The 13,409-nt window shown below is 50.7% G+C and overlaps 1 protein-coding gene across 1 annotated transcript; it reads left to right on the top strand.

Moving 5' to 3' along the window:
• The first annotated feature begins 2,045 nt into the window (after positions 1 to 2,045).
• LOC148114435 (uncharacterized) lies at positions 2,046 to 13,120 on the top strand. Its single transcript, XM_087894318.1, has 4 exons — positions 2,046 to 2,164; positions 2,821 to 6,035; positions 11,853 to 11,907; positions 12,028 to 13,120. Exons 1-4 carry the CDS (start codon positions 2,068 to 2,070, stop codon positions 12,690 to 12,692), a joined length of 4,032 nt encoding a protein of 1,343 aa, XP_087750444.1. The 5' UTR covers positions 2,046 to 2,067; the 3' UTR covers positions 12,693 to 13,120.
• Positions 13,121 to 13,409: the final 289 nt, after the last annotated feature.

The raw sequence follows: 13,409 nt of genomic DNA, 5'->3' as shown, positions 1-13,409 counted from the left end.
CTCCTTCCTAGACAGCCTTTTGTGGGTGGACAGGGGATGGGGAGGGGGCTTGGCTGAAGGGGGCATCCCATCCAGGAAGGGGAAAGGAGGAAGTTTGCAGGTGTGTACATGCTTGTGCCTGTGAGTGCATTCTTTGGGGGGGGGGGTTATTCCCCCCAATAAAAAAATATTAAGAGATGCTCAGTAGGCAGCCTTGATTTTAGGGTAAGGAAAGGACTACCCTCTCCAGCCCCCCTCCCCAAAATCCTGAACACTAAAACTGGGGCAGCCTTTTCCCTATGGAGAAGCAGAGTCCCAACCTTGTCTCGCCCTCTCCTGGTGAAGAGAGGAACTGCATCGATCCATCAGAATAGAGGGACCTTGGTGATCTTCTAGTTCAGACAAATAACTGTTCAGCCTCTGCTTAAAAATCTCCAGTGATGGAACTTCTGGTGGCCAGCAGTTCCACTGGTTAATTGTCTCCCCTGTTAGGAAAGTTCTCCTTCATTCCAGGTTGCTTCTCCCCTGGATTAGTTTCCATCCCTTGTTTCTCGTCCAGCCTTTGGGTGCTTTGGAAAACAAGTGGACCCCCTCTTCTTTGGGGCAGCCCCTCAAATACTGGAAGGCTGCTATCATGTCACCCCTAGTCCTTCTTTTCTCTAGACTGGCCATAAACAATTCCTTCATTTTTCGTATGTTTTAGTCTTCAGGGCTTTGATCATCTTAGTTGCTCAACTGTGATGCTAGCGCGAGTGGGGATGTGTACGCTCACGGAGACGATAGTGCCCGTGTGATGCTATGATCCTAGCACGAGAGGGGGGAGTGTGCACTCCCAGCAACTCTAGAGCCCACACGACTCTCATGTCATCACTAGTGCTGGCACGATGGAATGCTAGTGCCATTAGTGGGTTTCAAACCCCGTTGCTACCGGTTCGCTTGTGGGTGCGCACGCGCTTGTAGGCGCACACAACACTTCTGTGCATGTGTAGAAGCTTCTGTGCATGCGCAGAGACATCCAGGCGGGTGAGTGGAGCTTCCTGCCACCGTTACCGGTTTGCCCAATCCGGGGCGAACCGGTAGCAACCTACCACTGGGTAGCCCAATTGAGGGGGTTGTGCTCCTGGCAACTCAACATGGCATCTCTGGTGCCTGCATGTCCAATGCCAACAGAGATCGGGGAACTCTGGAGTAAAGTGAGTTGGCTACTGCATGAGGCAATCTGAGCTATGATTGGTTGCCTTGAGTGAAAAGGGGGTGTCATGCCGCAACATATAACTTTTATACACCGTTGTTGCTCTCTAGCCCCATCTAGTGGCCGGAGGGACAATATGCCCTAACATACAATCTGTATATACTGTTCTTCCAATAAAGCATTCAGATCTACGCACAAAGTCTGTTTTATTGGAGGATAGGTGGGTTTAGCTGCATGCCAAGTTGCACACAGACTAACGTGTAGTAAGGACAGAAAGTGGGGGGTTCCTTGTTTCCCACCATTATGCTCAGTGTGTCCTGTATGGCAGTGGTCCCCAGCCCCCGGGTGTGGATCAATACCGGTCCACAGCCTAATAACAACTAGTCTGCAAAAGTGAGCAAAGTTTCATCTGTGCGTTTGCGGAAACTAGGCAGCGTGTGAAACCATCCTCCTACACACTCTCCCCTGGTCCATGGAAAAATTGTCTTCCATGAAAATGGTCCCCAGTGCCCCAAAATCAGAGATTACTGCTGTCTGCTCTATGAGATTTACTTCATAATGTTCCTGCTGTGTTGATTTACCAAACGATACTCCTGGTTGCCTCTCTTATTTACCGACGTGATATTCATTTACACGAAACCACGTTCAGTGTCAGTGTCTCTGACTCCATTTGGACACCAGCGGTGCAATTCCCTGACAGAAATCGCCTTCCCCAAACTCTTTACAGGAGTGGTCTTTGGCCCATGAACCCAACGGCCCTTTTTTGGAACTGCTTTCAGTGTTGGAGAGGGGGGAGGGGCTCAACACATAGAGACAACTGTCAGTCATGGCCTCCTATGGATGGTTTTTGTCTCTTGCAGGTCAGTAGAAGAGTCAGCGACACACAGGAACCGAGCATGGCCCAGAGAGAAGATGCCATTGAGACCCCAGCCCTGGGCCGCCCCTTCCAACTGGGGATGCTTTATGACTGTCACAAGGATGCCCTCATCCCAGGTAGGAGCTGGAGGAGAGGTTGATGGGTCTCAGGAGGGAAGGCGGGAAGGAGATGGGCACTGCCAGAGATGCGCAGGCTCAGCCTAGGGACTGAGTTCAGCTCCTGGGCACATGGCCTACTAGTAGCAGCTAACTAAGTAGGAGCTGCTAGCTGGGAATGCACATCCATCCCTTGGCCAGCCACAGAGCACGGCCAACCTTGCCTACCAATCAGAGGGTAGGTTTCCAAACCAAAGTCTGTGAAATGATTTGGAAAATGGTTGAAAAAAGCAAAAACCAGAGGGCTGAGGGGTGTTATTCTCAGGTTATGGTCCTGGTGCTTTTCTCAGGGGGGAAAAGGCCCGGAGAGAGAAGAAGCCTCTGAGCCCCTGATGAAAGACATGGTTCCTCCAGGGAGCTTGGAGATCTTTCTGGCAATCAAGAGGTTTATAAAAATTACTTTTAATCTCTACTCTGTCAAAAGCCTCTGGACTTTGTGGTATTTTGCAAAATGGGAAGGAAGCTTCTCTGGGGATGGCTGGATAGAACAAATGAAGGAAACTTCTAAGGGAAATGATGTCTCCTTTCTCCCACCTCTCTGGAGGTCCTCTATCCAGCTTCAGGTGTTTGGAAGATGGTGTTCAATTCATGTCCATGTTTCCTTCTGTTCCATGCAGGAGTCACCCTTTGGGACTACAGCTCTCTTCAGAAGGACCTGACCATCAAGCCTCAGCCCAAGACAGAATCTGAAATCATTGTTTCTGACAGCATAGATGATAAAGCCTCTGCCCTGGACATCTCAGCCTCCCTCAAGGCCAGTTTCCTGGGTGGGCTGGTTGAAGTGGGAGGGTCAGCCAAGTATCTTCATGACACCAAGAAGTCCAAGCAACAGGCCAGAGTCACCGTTCAGTACAAAACCACCACCAAGTATGAACAGCTGACAATGAGCCACCTAGGAATCCAGAATGTCTCTTACCCAGCTGTCTTTGAGCAGGGCACAGCCACCCATGTGGTCACTGCCATCCTCTACGGAGCCCAGGCCTTCTTTGTCTTTGACCGAGAAGTTTCTTCAACAGAGACAGTGAAACATATTCAAGGAAGTCTCCAGCTTACAGTCCAGAAGCTGATATCCATCACAGGAGAAGCAGAGATCAAACTGACTGAGAAGGAGAAAGAGAATGCTCTGAAGTTTAGTTGCAAGTTCCATGGAGACTTTTCTTTGGAGAAAAATCCAGTGACTTTGCAAGATGCCATCACAGCTTATGAAACTCTCCCAAAATTGTTAGGGGAACACGGGGAGAATGCTGTGCCTATGAGGGTCTGGCTCTACCCACTGACCAAACTGGACACCAGAGCAGCTAAGATAGTCCGTGAGATCAGCCTAATGTTGATCTTTGATGCTGAAAAGATCTTGGAGGAACTCAATGAAATCCAGATGCAAAGCAACGATCTAGCCAAGAATCCCATCGCTGAGACCTTCCCTGAGATCAAGAGGAAGATCCAGCAGTTCAAGGATCTGTGCAAGCAACACAGGCAGATTTTCCAGAAACAGCTGGCCAGAATGTTGCCTTCCATCCGGGGAGGAAGAAAGGAGGAAGGGACCCTGGGGGACATCTTGATCTCCATTAAAGAGTCACCCTTCAATGGCCAAAGACTCTGTGAATTTCTAGACAGCAAGAAAAGAGAAATTAACTTTATCAAATCTTATCTGACCATTTTAAATAATATAGAAGTTATCTCATCTCAGAATAAGTTGGAAGAAATCGTTCTTGACCCCCAGAATGTATATGTGGTCTCCTTTATATTCACCTCTTTACATAAAAAGGAGCCATTTCTGTTGAGCTTACAGAAGTGGCTTCAGGAGCAATTCTCGCAAGAATCAGCTAAGTCCACAAAGTCAGGGCAGGAGGAAGACACAGCCTGGTTTGAGGACAAGGAGAGGACCCGCAATGCTCGCCGAGCTGCCAAATCCATCAAAGACTTTTTCAGTATCAATCAATCCAATGAGAAGGTCCGCATTGTTGTGGCCTCACTCCCAGATCTGGCCACACCAGGAGCCTCAATGTACCTTTATGAAGATGGAGAGCTGGTCAGCAAGAATTTTGAGTTGCCCTCAAAACCTCTCCCTTTCCTCATAACTGAACTGAGACACAACAGCATTCAACTGAAGTTTCAACCAGCTGAATATGGAAAGTCTACAATCACCAACTATCTGGTAGAGTACAAGATTGCAGGGGAAGAAAACTGGAAGACCGTGAGGACAGAGGACACCAGGGAGATGTTTCTGCTGAAAGATTTGCTTCCAAACACAGAGTACCGGTTCCAATATGCTGCTTGTTGCAAGCCAGGCCTTACTATATCCAGTGTCCTGAGCCCACCCATAAAGACCCTTCCCACCAGTCCTCCTGAGAAATTAAGAATGGTCACTGCAGCACCTTCTGTCATCTCTGTGGCCTGGATGAGTCCCAGCATCATTGCCTCTGGAGTTGTGGTCATAGAGTATAAATTGGAGTACAGAATGGTGGAGGTTGAATATGGAAATGACCAATGGATTGAAAAAAGGACTGGGAATAAAACAGAATTTTACAGCATTGAAGGCCTTAGGCCCCAGACGGCATACAGAATACGGGTGTCAGCCGTGTGTGACAATGGGGTTCTGAGTGTCCCCAGCAAGGAGATGAAGGTCTCCACAATACTGGAGAAAGAAAGTGCAGACAAGGTAGCACACCAGTTCCTTCAGAAAAGCTACCTGGTGGAGGACAAACAGCCATTAGTGTTTGCCCTTCATCTGGAGAAAATCTCCTCAGATGCCTCCACCTCCTGTCTCGGTTACCAGCTTGGAAAGAAGAATCCAGAAGTGCCCAATAAAGTGATCCTTATAATGGGAGCAACAGGATGTGGGAAAACCACTCTCATCAACGGGATGATCAATTATATCCTGGGTGTCCAATGCAGAGATAATTTCAGATTCAAACTCATTCATGAAACCACCCAGAAAAGCGGAGCTGGAAGCAGGACGTCTGAAGTCACAGCCTACGTGGTGAACCATCAGAAGGGTTTCCGAATTCCCTATTCTCTCACAATAATTGATACTCCAGTATTTGGAGGCACAAGAGATGCAGAGCAAGACAAATTGGTGGAGAAACAGCTGCTGGAGTTTTTCTCCACCCCAGGGGGCATTGACCACGTGGATGCCATCTGCTTGGTGGCCCAGGCCTTCCTTGCCCATTCAATTCATGCCCAGAAATGCATCTTTGATTCCATGCTCTCCATGTTGGGAAAAGACGTGAAGGATAACATCCAACTCCTGATCAGCTTTGCAGATGAGGGGACCCCACCTGTCCTGGAGGCCCTCAGAGAGGCTGACTTGTCGTGTGCTCAGAATGACTTGGGAACCCCTCTGCACTTCAAGTTCAACCATTCTGCTCTTTTTGTTAACCAAGAAAATGGAAGAAGCCATAATGCTGCTGGAGAAATGTTCTGGAAAATGAGCACTGAGAGCATGAAGGATTTCTTTGACTGGTTAAAGATATTGGAAACCAAAAGTTTAACCTTGACCATGGAGGTCCTCAAGAAACGTCAGGAGCTGGAAGCCGCTCTTAGAAGACCTCCCCCTCCTAAGATTGAGCAAGTGCACCCAAATAGTTTCCAGATCAGTATTGCTCCAGTAGCCATCGGGAAACCTTCAGTCTCCAGGTACCAGGTGGAATATCGGATTACAGGAGATAATTGGAAAAGTCTCGATGCAAAGAACCCTAAGGATCAATTCACCCTGGAAGATGTCCACCTAAATCTTCAGTACCAATTCCGATGTGCAGCTGTGACTCCAGTAGGGCTCAGTCAATGGAGTGAGGCGATCACTTGCATCTGTCCTACGGGGAGGCCTGCTGAGGTAACTTGACACCTTCCTTGGAAGAGGGAGGAGGAGGAGGAGGTGGAGGAAAATTAGAATAACCTGATACCAGTTGTGGGTACTCCACCTCTGGAGATATTTAAGAAAAGACTGGGTAGTTTCTTGTCTGAAATGATATAGGGCATTGGTGGCTAACCTTTCTTTGCTCAGGTGCCGAAAGTGCACACGTACGATAGCATGCACGCCCGGCCATGCCCAGACCCATGATGCAATGCCTCCCATGCACCCTGCCCCACAATGCATATGTTAAGTTGGGTGAATGAGGACGCAGCAAGCCAGAGTAGTTCGTGACAACAGCCCTTTATTATATGGTGAGACTCCAGCAACTCAACCTGGGAGCCACTCCCTTTATATACCTTACAACAGTAGTGGTCAGCCAATCAGCTGAGGGTCAGTTAATTCAAACTTCCCGCCAAACAAACCTATTTACATAACACTCCTCCCCTCCCAGAAGTCACTTGGGGTGTTATTTACATACAAAGTCTCTCAGGTGACTAGGGTGTGTACGAGTCCTATTTGACCTGCGCAGTTCAGTCGGAGGGGCGGCGTCGAGCAGGTCGGAGGGACTTTCTGTTTCTCCCTGCTCCGCCAATGAGGCCTCCGGGACCTCCTCGTGGGCGGCGACTTCTCCGGCTGTTTGGACTACCTCGATGGGGCGGCGCTGGATACCAGAATCCTCAGCTAAGTCCTCCGCTCTACTCGGGCTTGTGTTTTGTGCTTCTGGCTGGTAGTCATGGTCAGAGATGGGGTCATCTAACTTGTCGTCGGTGTCTGTGGTTACCCGTTTTCTTAGCTGGTCAATGTATCTGTGCCAAACTCTCCTGTCCCCCATATCTACCCTGTATGATTTGGGCCCCGTGATTTCTGTGATTGTCCCGGCTTCCCAGAGTGGGCCCTGTCCATAGTTTCTAGCGTGAACCGGTGTTCCTATGGTGAATTCTCTAAGCTTCCTCTCCCCCCCCTTGAAAACTTCTGGAGAGTAATTGGGGTTGAGCCTATCTAGTATTCCTCGGAGTTTCCGTCCCATTAATAGTTCCGCTGGGCTTCGGCCCGTGGCTGTACAGGGTGTGGAGTGCTGCGCTATTAAAAACTTATCTATCCTTTCCTGCCAGTCTCCGGGGCTTAAGCGTGAAAGGGCCTCCTTTGCTGACCTTACAAATCTCTCTGCCTGTCCGTTACTGGCCGGATGAAACGGGGCTGAAAGGACATGTCTGATCCCTAGTCCTGCTAAATAGCCCTCGAATTGTGTCGCGGTGAATTGTGGCCCGTTATCTGACACTAGGATGTCCGGTAACCCATGGGTGGCGAATAACTGTCTCAGCTCCCTGATGGTTGCGTCGGTGGTAGTGGCCTTCATTAGCTTAATCTCCAACCATTTGGAGAATGCGTCTACAACGACCATGAAGGTTTGTCCGTGAAATGGGCCTGCAAAATCAATGTGTATCCTGGACCAGGGTCCCTGGGGCCTTTCCCACTCCCTTACGGGCGCCGTTGGTGGATCTGATCTGGACTCTTGGCAGGGCTGGCATCTCCCCACCCACTCGGTAATATCTGTGTCCATGCTGGGCCACCAGTCGTAGCTCCTGGCTAGCCCCTTCATTCTTACAATCCCAGGGTGCCCCTCATGCAACAATGTTAAAACCTTTTCCCGTAAACGTAAAGGAATAACAACCCGATCGCCCCATAGCAAACACCCCCCTTGCATTGTCAGCTCGTCCCGTTTTCCCGCGAACGGTTTAAATTCCCCGCTCCCAATCTTTTCCGGCCACCCCCTCATGACCCAACTTGCAACTGTCCGGATCATGTGGTCTTTGGTTGAGGCTCTGGCAACCTCGGCTGATGTTATGGGCCCAGAGTCCAAAACGTCTATCAGCAGGATGGGGATGCCTGGTGTGGGGTCTTCTAGGCCGTCAGGTAGTGGGCATCGGCTGAGTGCGTCCGCATTGCCCATGTCCGCCCCTGGTCGATGTACCAGGCGATAGGAGTATGCTGCGAGGAAGATGGCCCAGCGTGTCATCCTGGGCGATAGTGCTGCCGGGGTTGGTCGATCTCCCACGAGGAGACCCAGGAGCGGTCGATGGTCGGTGATTAGTTCAAAGTCCCTCCCGAACAAGTACTCGTGGAATTTCTTTACTCCTGAAACGGCAGCGAGGGCCTCTTTGTCGAGCTGGCTATAATTTCGCTTGGCGCTTGATAGAGTCCGGGAGTAGTACGCAATGGGCGCCTCTAGGCCATTCGGGAGTCTGTGGCTCAGGACGGCTCCCACCCCAAACGGGGACGCGTCACATGCTAGAACAAGGGGAAGCATTGCATTGTATTGTATTAAAAAGCTTTCAGCTGATAACAGTTTTTTGATGCCGGCGAATGCCCTGTCTTCAGCCTTCCCCCATTTCCATGTGGCTTTCTTGGTTAACAGTCTATGTAGGGGTTCTGCCACTGTTGCCTTGTCTTTAAGGAAGATGGCATAAAAGTTTAATAGTCCCAGGAAGGCCTGTAACTCTGCCTTGTCTTTGGGGGTGGGTGCTTCTCTGATTGCCCTGATCTTGCTTTCTGTGGGGTGTATGCTGGTGCCATCTACCCTGTACCCTAGGAATTCGACTGAGGGAACTGCGATCATGCATTTATTTCATTTTACTCTGAGTCCTGCGTCCCTGAATTTCCTTAGGACTCCCCTCAGTCTTTCTCTTAATTGCTGCTCATTGTCGGCGGTAATGAGCACGTCATCAAAATAGGGCACCACCCCGGGGATCCCTTGTAGTAGCCGCTTCATGGTACTTTGGAAAAGTCCGGGGGCTACGCTTACTCCGAATTGCAAGCGGGTGCACTTGAAGGCCCTTCTGTGGGTTACGATAGTCTGTGCCTCTGCGGTAGCGCCATCTACCGGCAGTTGCTGGTACGCCTGCGCAAGGTCGAGTTTTGCGAAGATCTTGCCGGGGCCCAGGGAATGCAACAAATGGTGAACGATGGGCACTGGATAGGCGCTTTGCTGCAGGGCCTTATTAATTGTGCATTTGTAATCAGCGCATATGCGCACTGATCTGTCCGGCTTTACCAGCGTAACAATTGGGGTCTCCCATTTGGCGTGGTCGACTGGAACAAGCACCCCTTGTTTGATTAATTTGTCCAGTTCAATGTCAATTTTGGGCTTCAGGGCGAACGGTACCCGCCTAGGCTTTAAGCGGATGGGCGCAATATTGGGGTTGAGGTTAAACGAAATCGGGGTCCCCACATATTTGCCCAGCCTTTCGTCGAACACGTCCTGGAACTCCTGCATCAGGTCTTCCTTCAGGGTGCTCCTAACGTTTCTCACTCCGGTGAATCCCATGCCTAGGGCTCTAAACCAATCCATGCCCAGGAGGCTTGGGAGGTTGTCGCTGACTATGGTGAGGGGCAGTTTCTCGGTAAACTCCCCGTACTGAACTTGGAACTCGCCTCTTCCTTCGACGGGTATGCGGTTCCCCTGGTAGTCCTTCAATCTGCGTTGCTGTGGCTGGAGCTGTCGCTTGCGTGCGCTGGGGATGATTTTCTTTAGGGATTCCCACGACATGATGGATATCAGTGATCCCGTGTCGATCTCCATCTGGCACTCCCGTCCCTCGATCTCGACTGTGGTGTAGGTCTTTTCTCCGGGCGAGGTGCAGGTCTCTGCGATGCAGATGGTGTAGGCCCCAGCATCTTCAAATTTCGCGCCCTTCCGGTTTCCGCCATCTCTGTTGGGCCTTCGGTGTGGTGCCGGCTCTGATTGGAAGGGTTGGCCACGTGGTTTGTAGCTCTGGTGTGCCTTGGATCTGCAGACCCGAGCGATGTGGCCCCTTTTTTCACAGGAACGGCAAATGGCGTCCCTGAACTTACAGTTTTGTCGTGAGCGGGACCCTCCGCAGCTGGCGCATCCGTCTCTGGACTCCCTGCGGGCTGTGCGGGACTGCTCGGTGCGGTAGACCTCTTCTTCAGACTCCCCTTCGCTCGCGGAGCTCGTGGCCTCTCGGTGCACTGGTGCCGTCTTTTGCGTTGTTCTGGTTAAGTGGGAGCTCTTTAGTCTCTCTGCAGCCTTTGTTGACAACTCTTGTGCCCTGGCCTCGTCTAACGCGATGAGTAGGGTCAGGTTTGACCTCGCAAGCAGCCTTCGCTGGAGTCGGCTATCTCTCACTCCGCAAATTAGTTGCTCTAGGAGCATCTCATCCAGGTCTCGGTACTCACATTGGGTTGCGGCCTTACGCAGGGCAGCAATGTACTCGCTGATCAATTCGCCCTCCTGCTGTAGCCGTTGCCGGAAATCATAGCGTTGGACGTACTTCGATGGCGTTGGTGCATAGTGGTCTTTCAGCAGGGTCTGTAGCGTCGACCAGGAAATGTTGTGGACCGAATTCGGCTCCGACAATACTTCGGCTGTGTCGAAGACCCTTGGCCCGCAGTGGGTCAGGAACAGGGCTTTCTTCCTAACGTCCGGTAGCCCTTGCATGTCGTTTGCCACCATGAAGCACTCGAACCGAGACATGTAGGATCCCCACTTCTCTTCCTTGGGGTCGAAAGGCGCTGGCGGGGTGTAGGCAGACATCGTTGCGGGGATTCTCCTGTGCTCCGCTCGCTCGCCTGGCTGGATTCGGTTGCGGTCTCAGGTCCCCTCTCCGAACGTGGCTTCAGCTCTCCTCTGCTTCTGGCCTCAAAATCCCACCTTCGTCGCCAATGTTAAGTTGGGTGAATGAGGACGCAGCAAGCCAGAGTAGTTCGTGACAACAGCCCTTTATTATATGGTGAGACTTCAGCAACTCAACCTGGGAGCCAGCTCCCTTTATATACCTTACAACAGTAGTGGTCAGCCAATCAGCTGAGGGTCAGTTAATTCAAACTTCCCGCCAAACAAACCTATTTACATAACAGCATACGTTTACCACCTGCCCCCCCCCACTCCCCTGCCCCCCCCTGCCGTGCATGCACACACAACCCTCCCCCATGCCCCGTTTTGGGCCTAGCAGGCCTCCTTGAAGCCTCCAGAGGCGAAAAGAGGCTTTTCTGGAGCCTGGAGAGGGCAAAAACGGCCTCCCCCAACCCTCTGGAGGCCTTCTGGAGGCTGGAAACAGCCTGTTTCCAGACTTCCGGGAGGCCTGTTTTTCACCCTCCCAGAGCCTCTGTGCGAGCCCAGTACTTACCTGGCATCCAAAATGGGTGCATGGAGATTCCTGGGAGGGGAGGGGTGGTGAAAATCAGCTGGGGCATGCATGGTGGAGGTGACCTAGGGCAATGGCTCGCGTGCCACCAATGGTGCTCAGTGTGCCACCTGTGACATGCGTTGCTATAGGATCGCCATCATGGAAATAGGGTCTCCTGTTTGAGCAGGGGGTTGGACAAGAGGACCCCCGATGTCCCCCACTCCCCACTGAGGGAGAAGAGCCATGGGGCAAGGGAGGTTCCCGAGAGGTTGGCCAGTGTGGCAGTGGGGGACCTGGAGGAAGACAATCTGGGGTGACCCTTGGACACCATCTGGAGCTGCAGCAGCAGCAACTAAAGCCCCATAGAACAGGGTCTCTTCAAGCATGAGCCGGCTGTGGGGAGCTGCCAGCCACTTCTGACATCAACACCCCCCCATTCGTGAAACTCCCAAAGTGCAGGGTCTCAAGAATGTCCTGCATAAAAAGGGGGTAGCATGGGTGGAAGGATCAGATGGGCAGTGTTTAGGGGATGGCTCATTTTTAACCCCCCCTCCAATTCCTCCATGTGTCTTCTGGGGGAGGGGAGTTCCTGCAACCTCCCTGCAAGGCAGCCTCTCCTTTGACTGACTCTGTTTCTCTTTTCACGCAGAAATCCCGAGTTTTGTGCTGTGCCACTTGTCTGGAAATGGCTGGAAGCATCCGAGGTAAAGTCTTGGCCTCTGGGGTTGGGGTGGGGTGGAAGATACTGTCCTGGGTGGAAGGCTATGATGGCCATATGCTGTTGACCTGTCCCCTCTTTCTCTCTTCTCTCTTTTGGGTTGCAGGACCTGAACGAAGGATCGTCCTGGTGGGCAAATGGGGAAATGGGAAAAGTGCGACGGGAAACACAATCCTGGGAAGCAAAATCTTTGCGTTTGGGCTGTCATCTCGGTCAGTAACACAAACCTGCCAGAAGGAGGAGACGCAGCTGAAGGGCAGGAAGGTTGTGGTTGTTGATACGCCTGGCTTTTTCCATACCTATCGTCCAGACAAGGATACTGCTGCAGAAGTGAGCAAGTGCGTGAAGTTTTGCTGCCCGGGTCCCCATGTCATTCTGCATGTGGCGGATCCTTTGCGTTTCTCCCAGGAGGAGACGGATGTGGCCCAGCAGGTCAAAGAGATTTTTGGCCTTAAAGCCAAGGATTACACGATCCTCTTGTTCACCTGCAAAGATGGCCTGGAAGGTCGATCTCTAGAAAATTTTATATCTTCCAGAGATAAAAAAGTGAAGGAATATATTGCTGAATGCGGGAACCGGTGCCTGGCTTTCAACAACGAGGCAGAAGGAGTGGAACGAGAGGCTCAGGTGGCCGAAATGATGACCATGATTGATGATCTGGTGGAAAAGAACAGATACGCTCCTTGTTACACAGAAGACATGATGAAAGTCAACAAAAGACATGATTTCAGATTGCCTCCCTTTCCATCAGGGACCAGAAAGTCTCTCTAATTCAGCCTCTGCTCCAGTGGTGGGTTGCGGAGGCTCCGCCCACCCACCCAGACGTCTCTGCACATGCACAGAAGTGTTGCGTGCGCGTGCCCACACCCACGAGGGAACCGGTAGCAGCCGAAATTGAAACCGACTACTGCTCTGCTCCCAAGGTGACAGCTCTGCCAAAGGCCACTCTGAAGCTTCAAAAGGCTTTTTTGCTATTGCAACTATTATATAGCTTCTCAGCTTCCAATGAATTATGGGGGGAGGGAAGAGGGAGATAGAATTTAGGTTTCAGACATGAAGATCCCAGCCATGAGGATCTATAGATACTTTCAAAGACATTATGTAAGGAATGCTCCACTCCTAGTATGGGAAAAGGTTAAAGCCAAAAATTAGCCAGGAAAGGTAAGTGAAAGAAACAATGATAACATGGGCAAATTTTTGTGGGGTATGCTATGGAATTAGATAAATTAGATAGATAAACTTTGGGATAGAAACTGTAATTCACTATGGAGGCAATGATATAACCTAACATATTAGACATTGGTAAAATAGTAAAATATAACGAAATTTTGGATAATGAGGGGAGATTAAAATCCAACCAAGAATTAAAGGAGCAGGGAATAATTATAGACTGATGGCCTATAGACTTATAGACTCCAACTACAATCAAGATACAAAAAAGATTTAGAGGAATTTGGATTTGAACCAAATTTAACATAACTAGACAAA

Source organism: Pantherophis guttatus, chromosome 4 (genome assembly GCF_059756535.1).
Source record: "Pantherophis guttatus breed Tessera chromosome 4, ASM5975653v1, whole genome shotgun sequence".
Lineage (NCBI taxonomy): Eukaryota > Metazoa > Chordata > Lepidosauria > Squamata > Colubridae > Pantherophis > Pantherophis guttatus.
The sequence above is the reverse complement of the archived record's forward strand: the minus strand, read 5'-3'. Positions and strand labels throughout refer to the sequence as shown.

Bases quoted from the DNA above. Each gene is read 5' to 3' on its own strand.
- LOC148114435 (XM_087894318.1), top strand. From the start codon at position 2,068: ATGGCCCAGAGAGAAGATGCCATTGAGACCCCAGCCCTGGGCCGCCCC. The intron at 2,165-2,820 runs GTAGGAGCTGGA...TGTTCCATGCAG, and splicing joins CAAGGATGCCCTCATCCCAG to GAGTCACCCTTTGGGACTAC. The intron at 6,036-11,852 runs GTAACTTGACAC...CTTTTCACGCAG, and splicing joins CTACGGGGAGGCCTGCTGAG to AAATCCCGAGTTTTGTGCTG.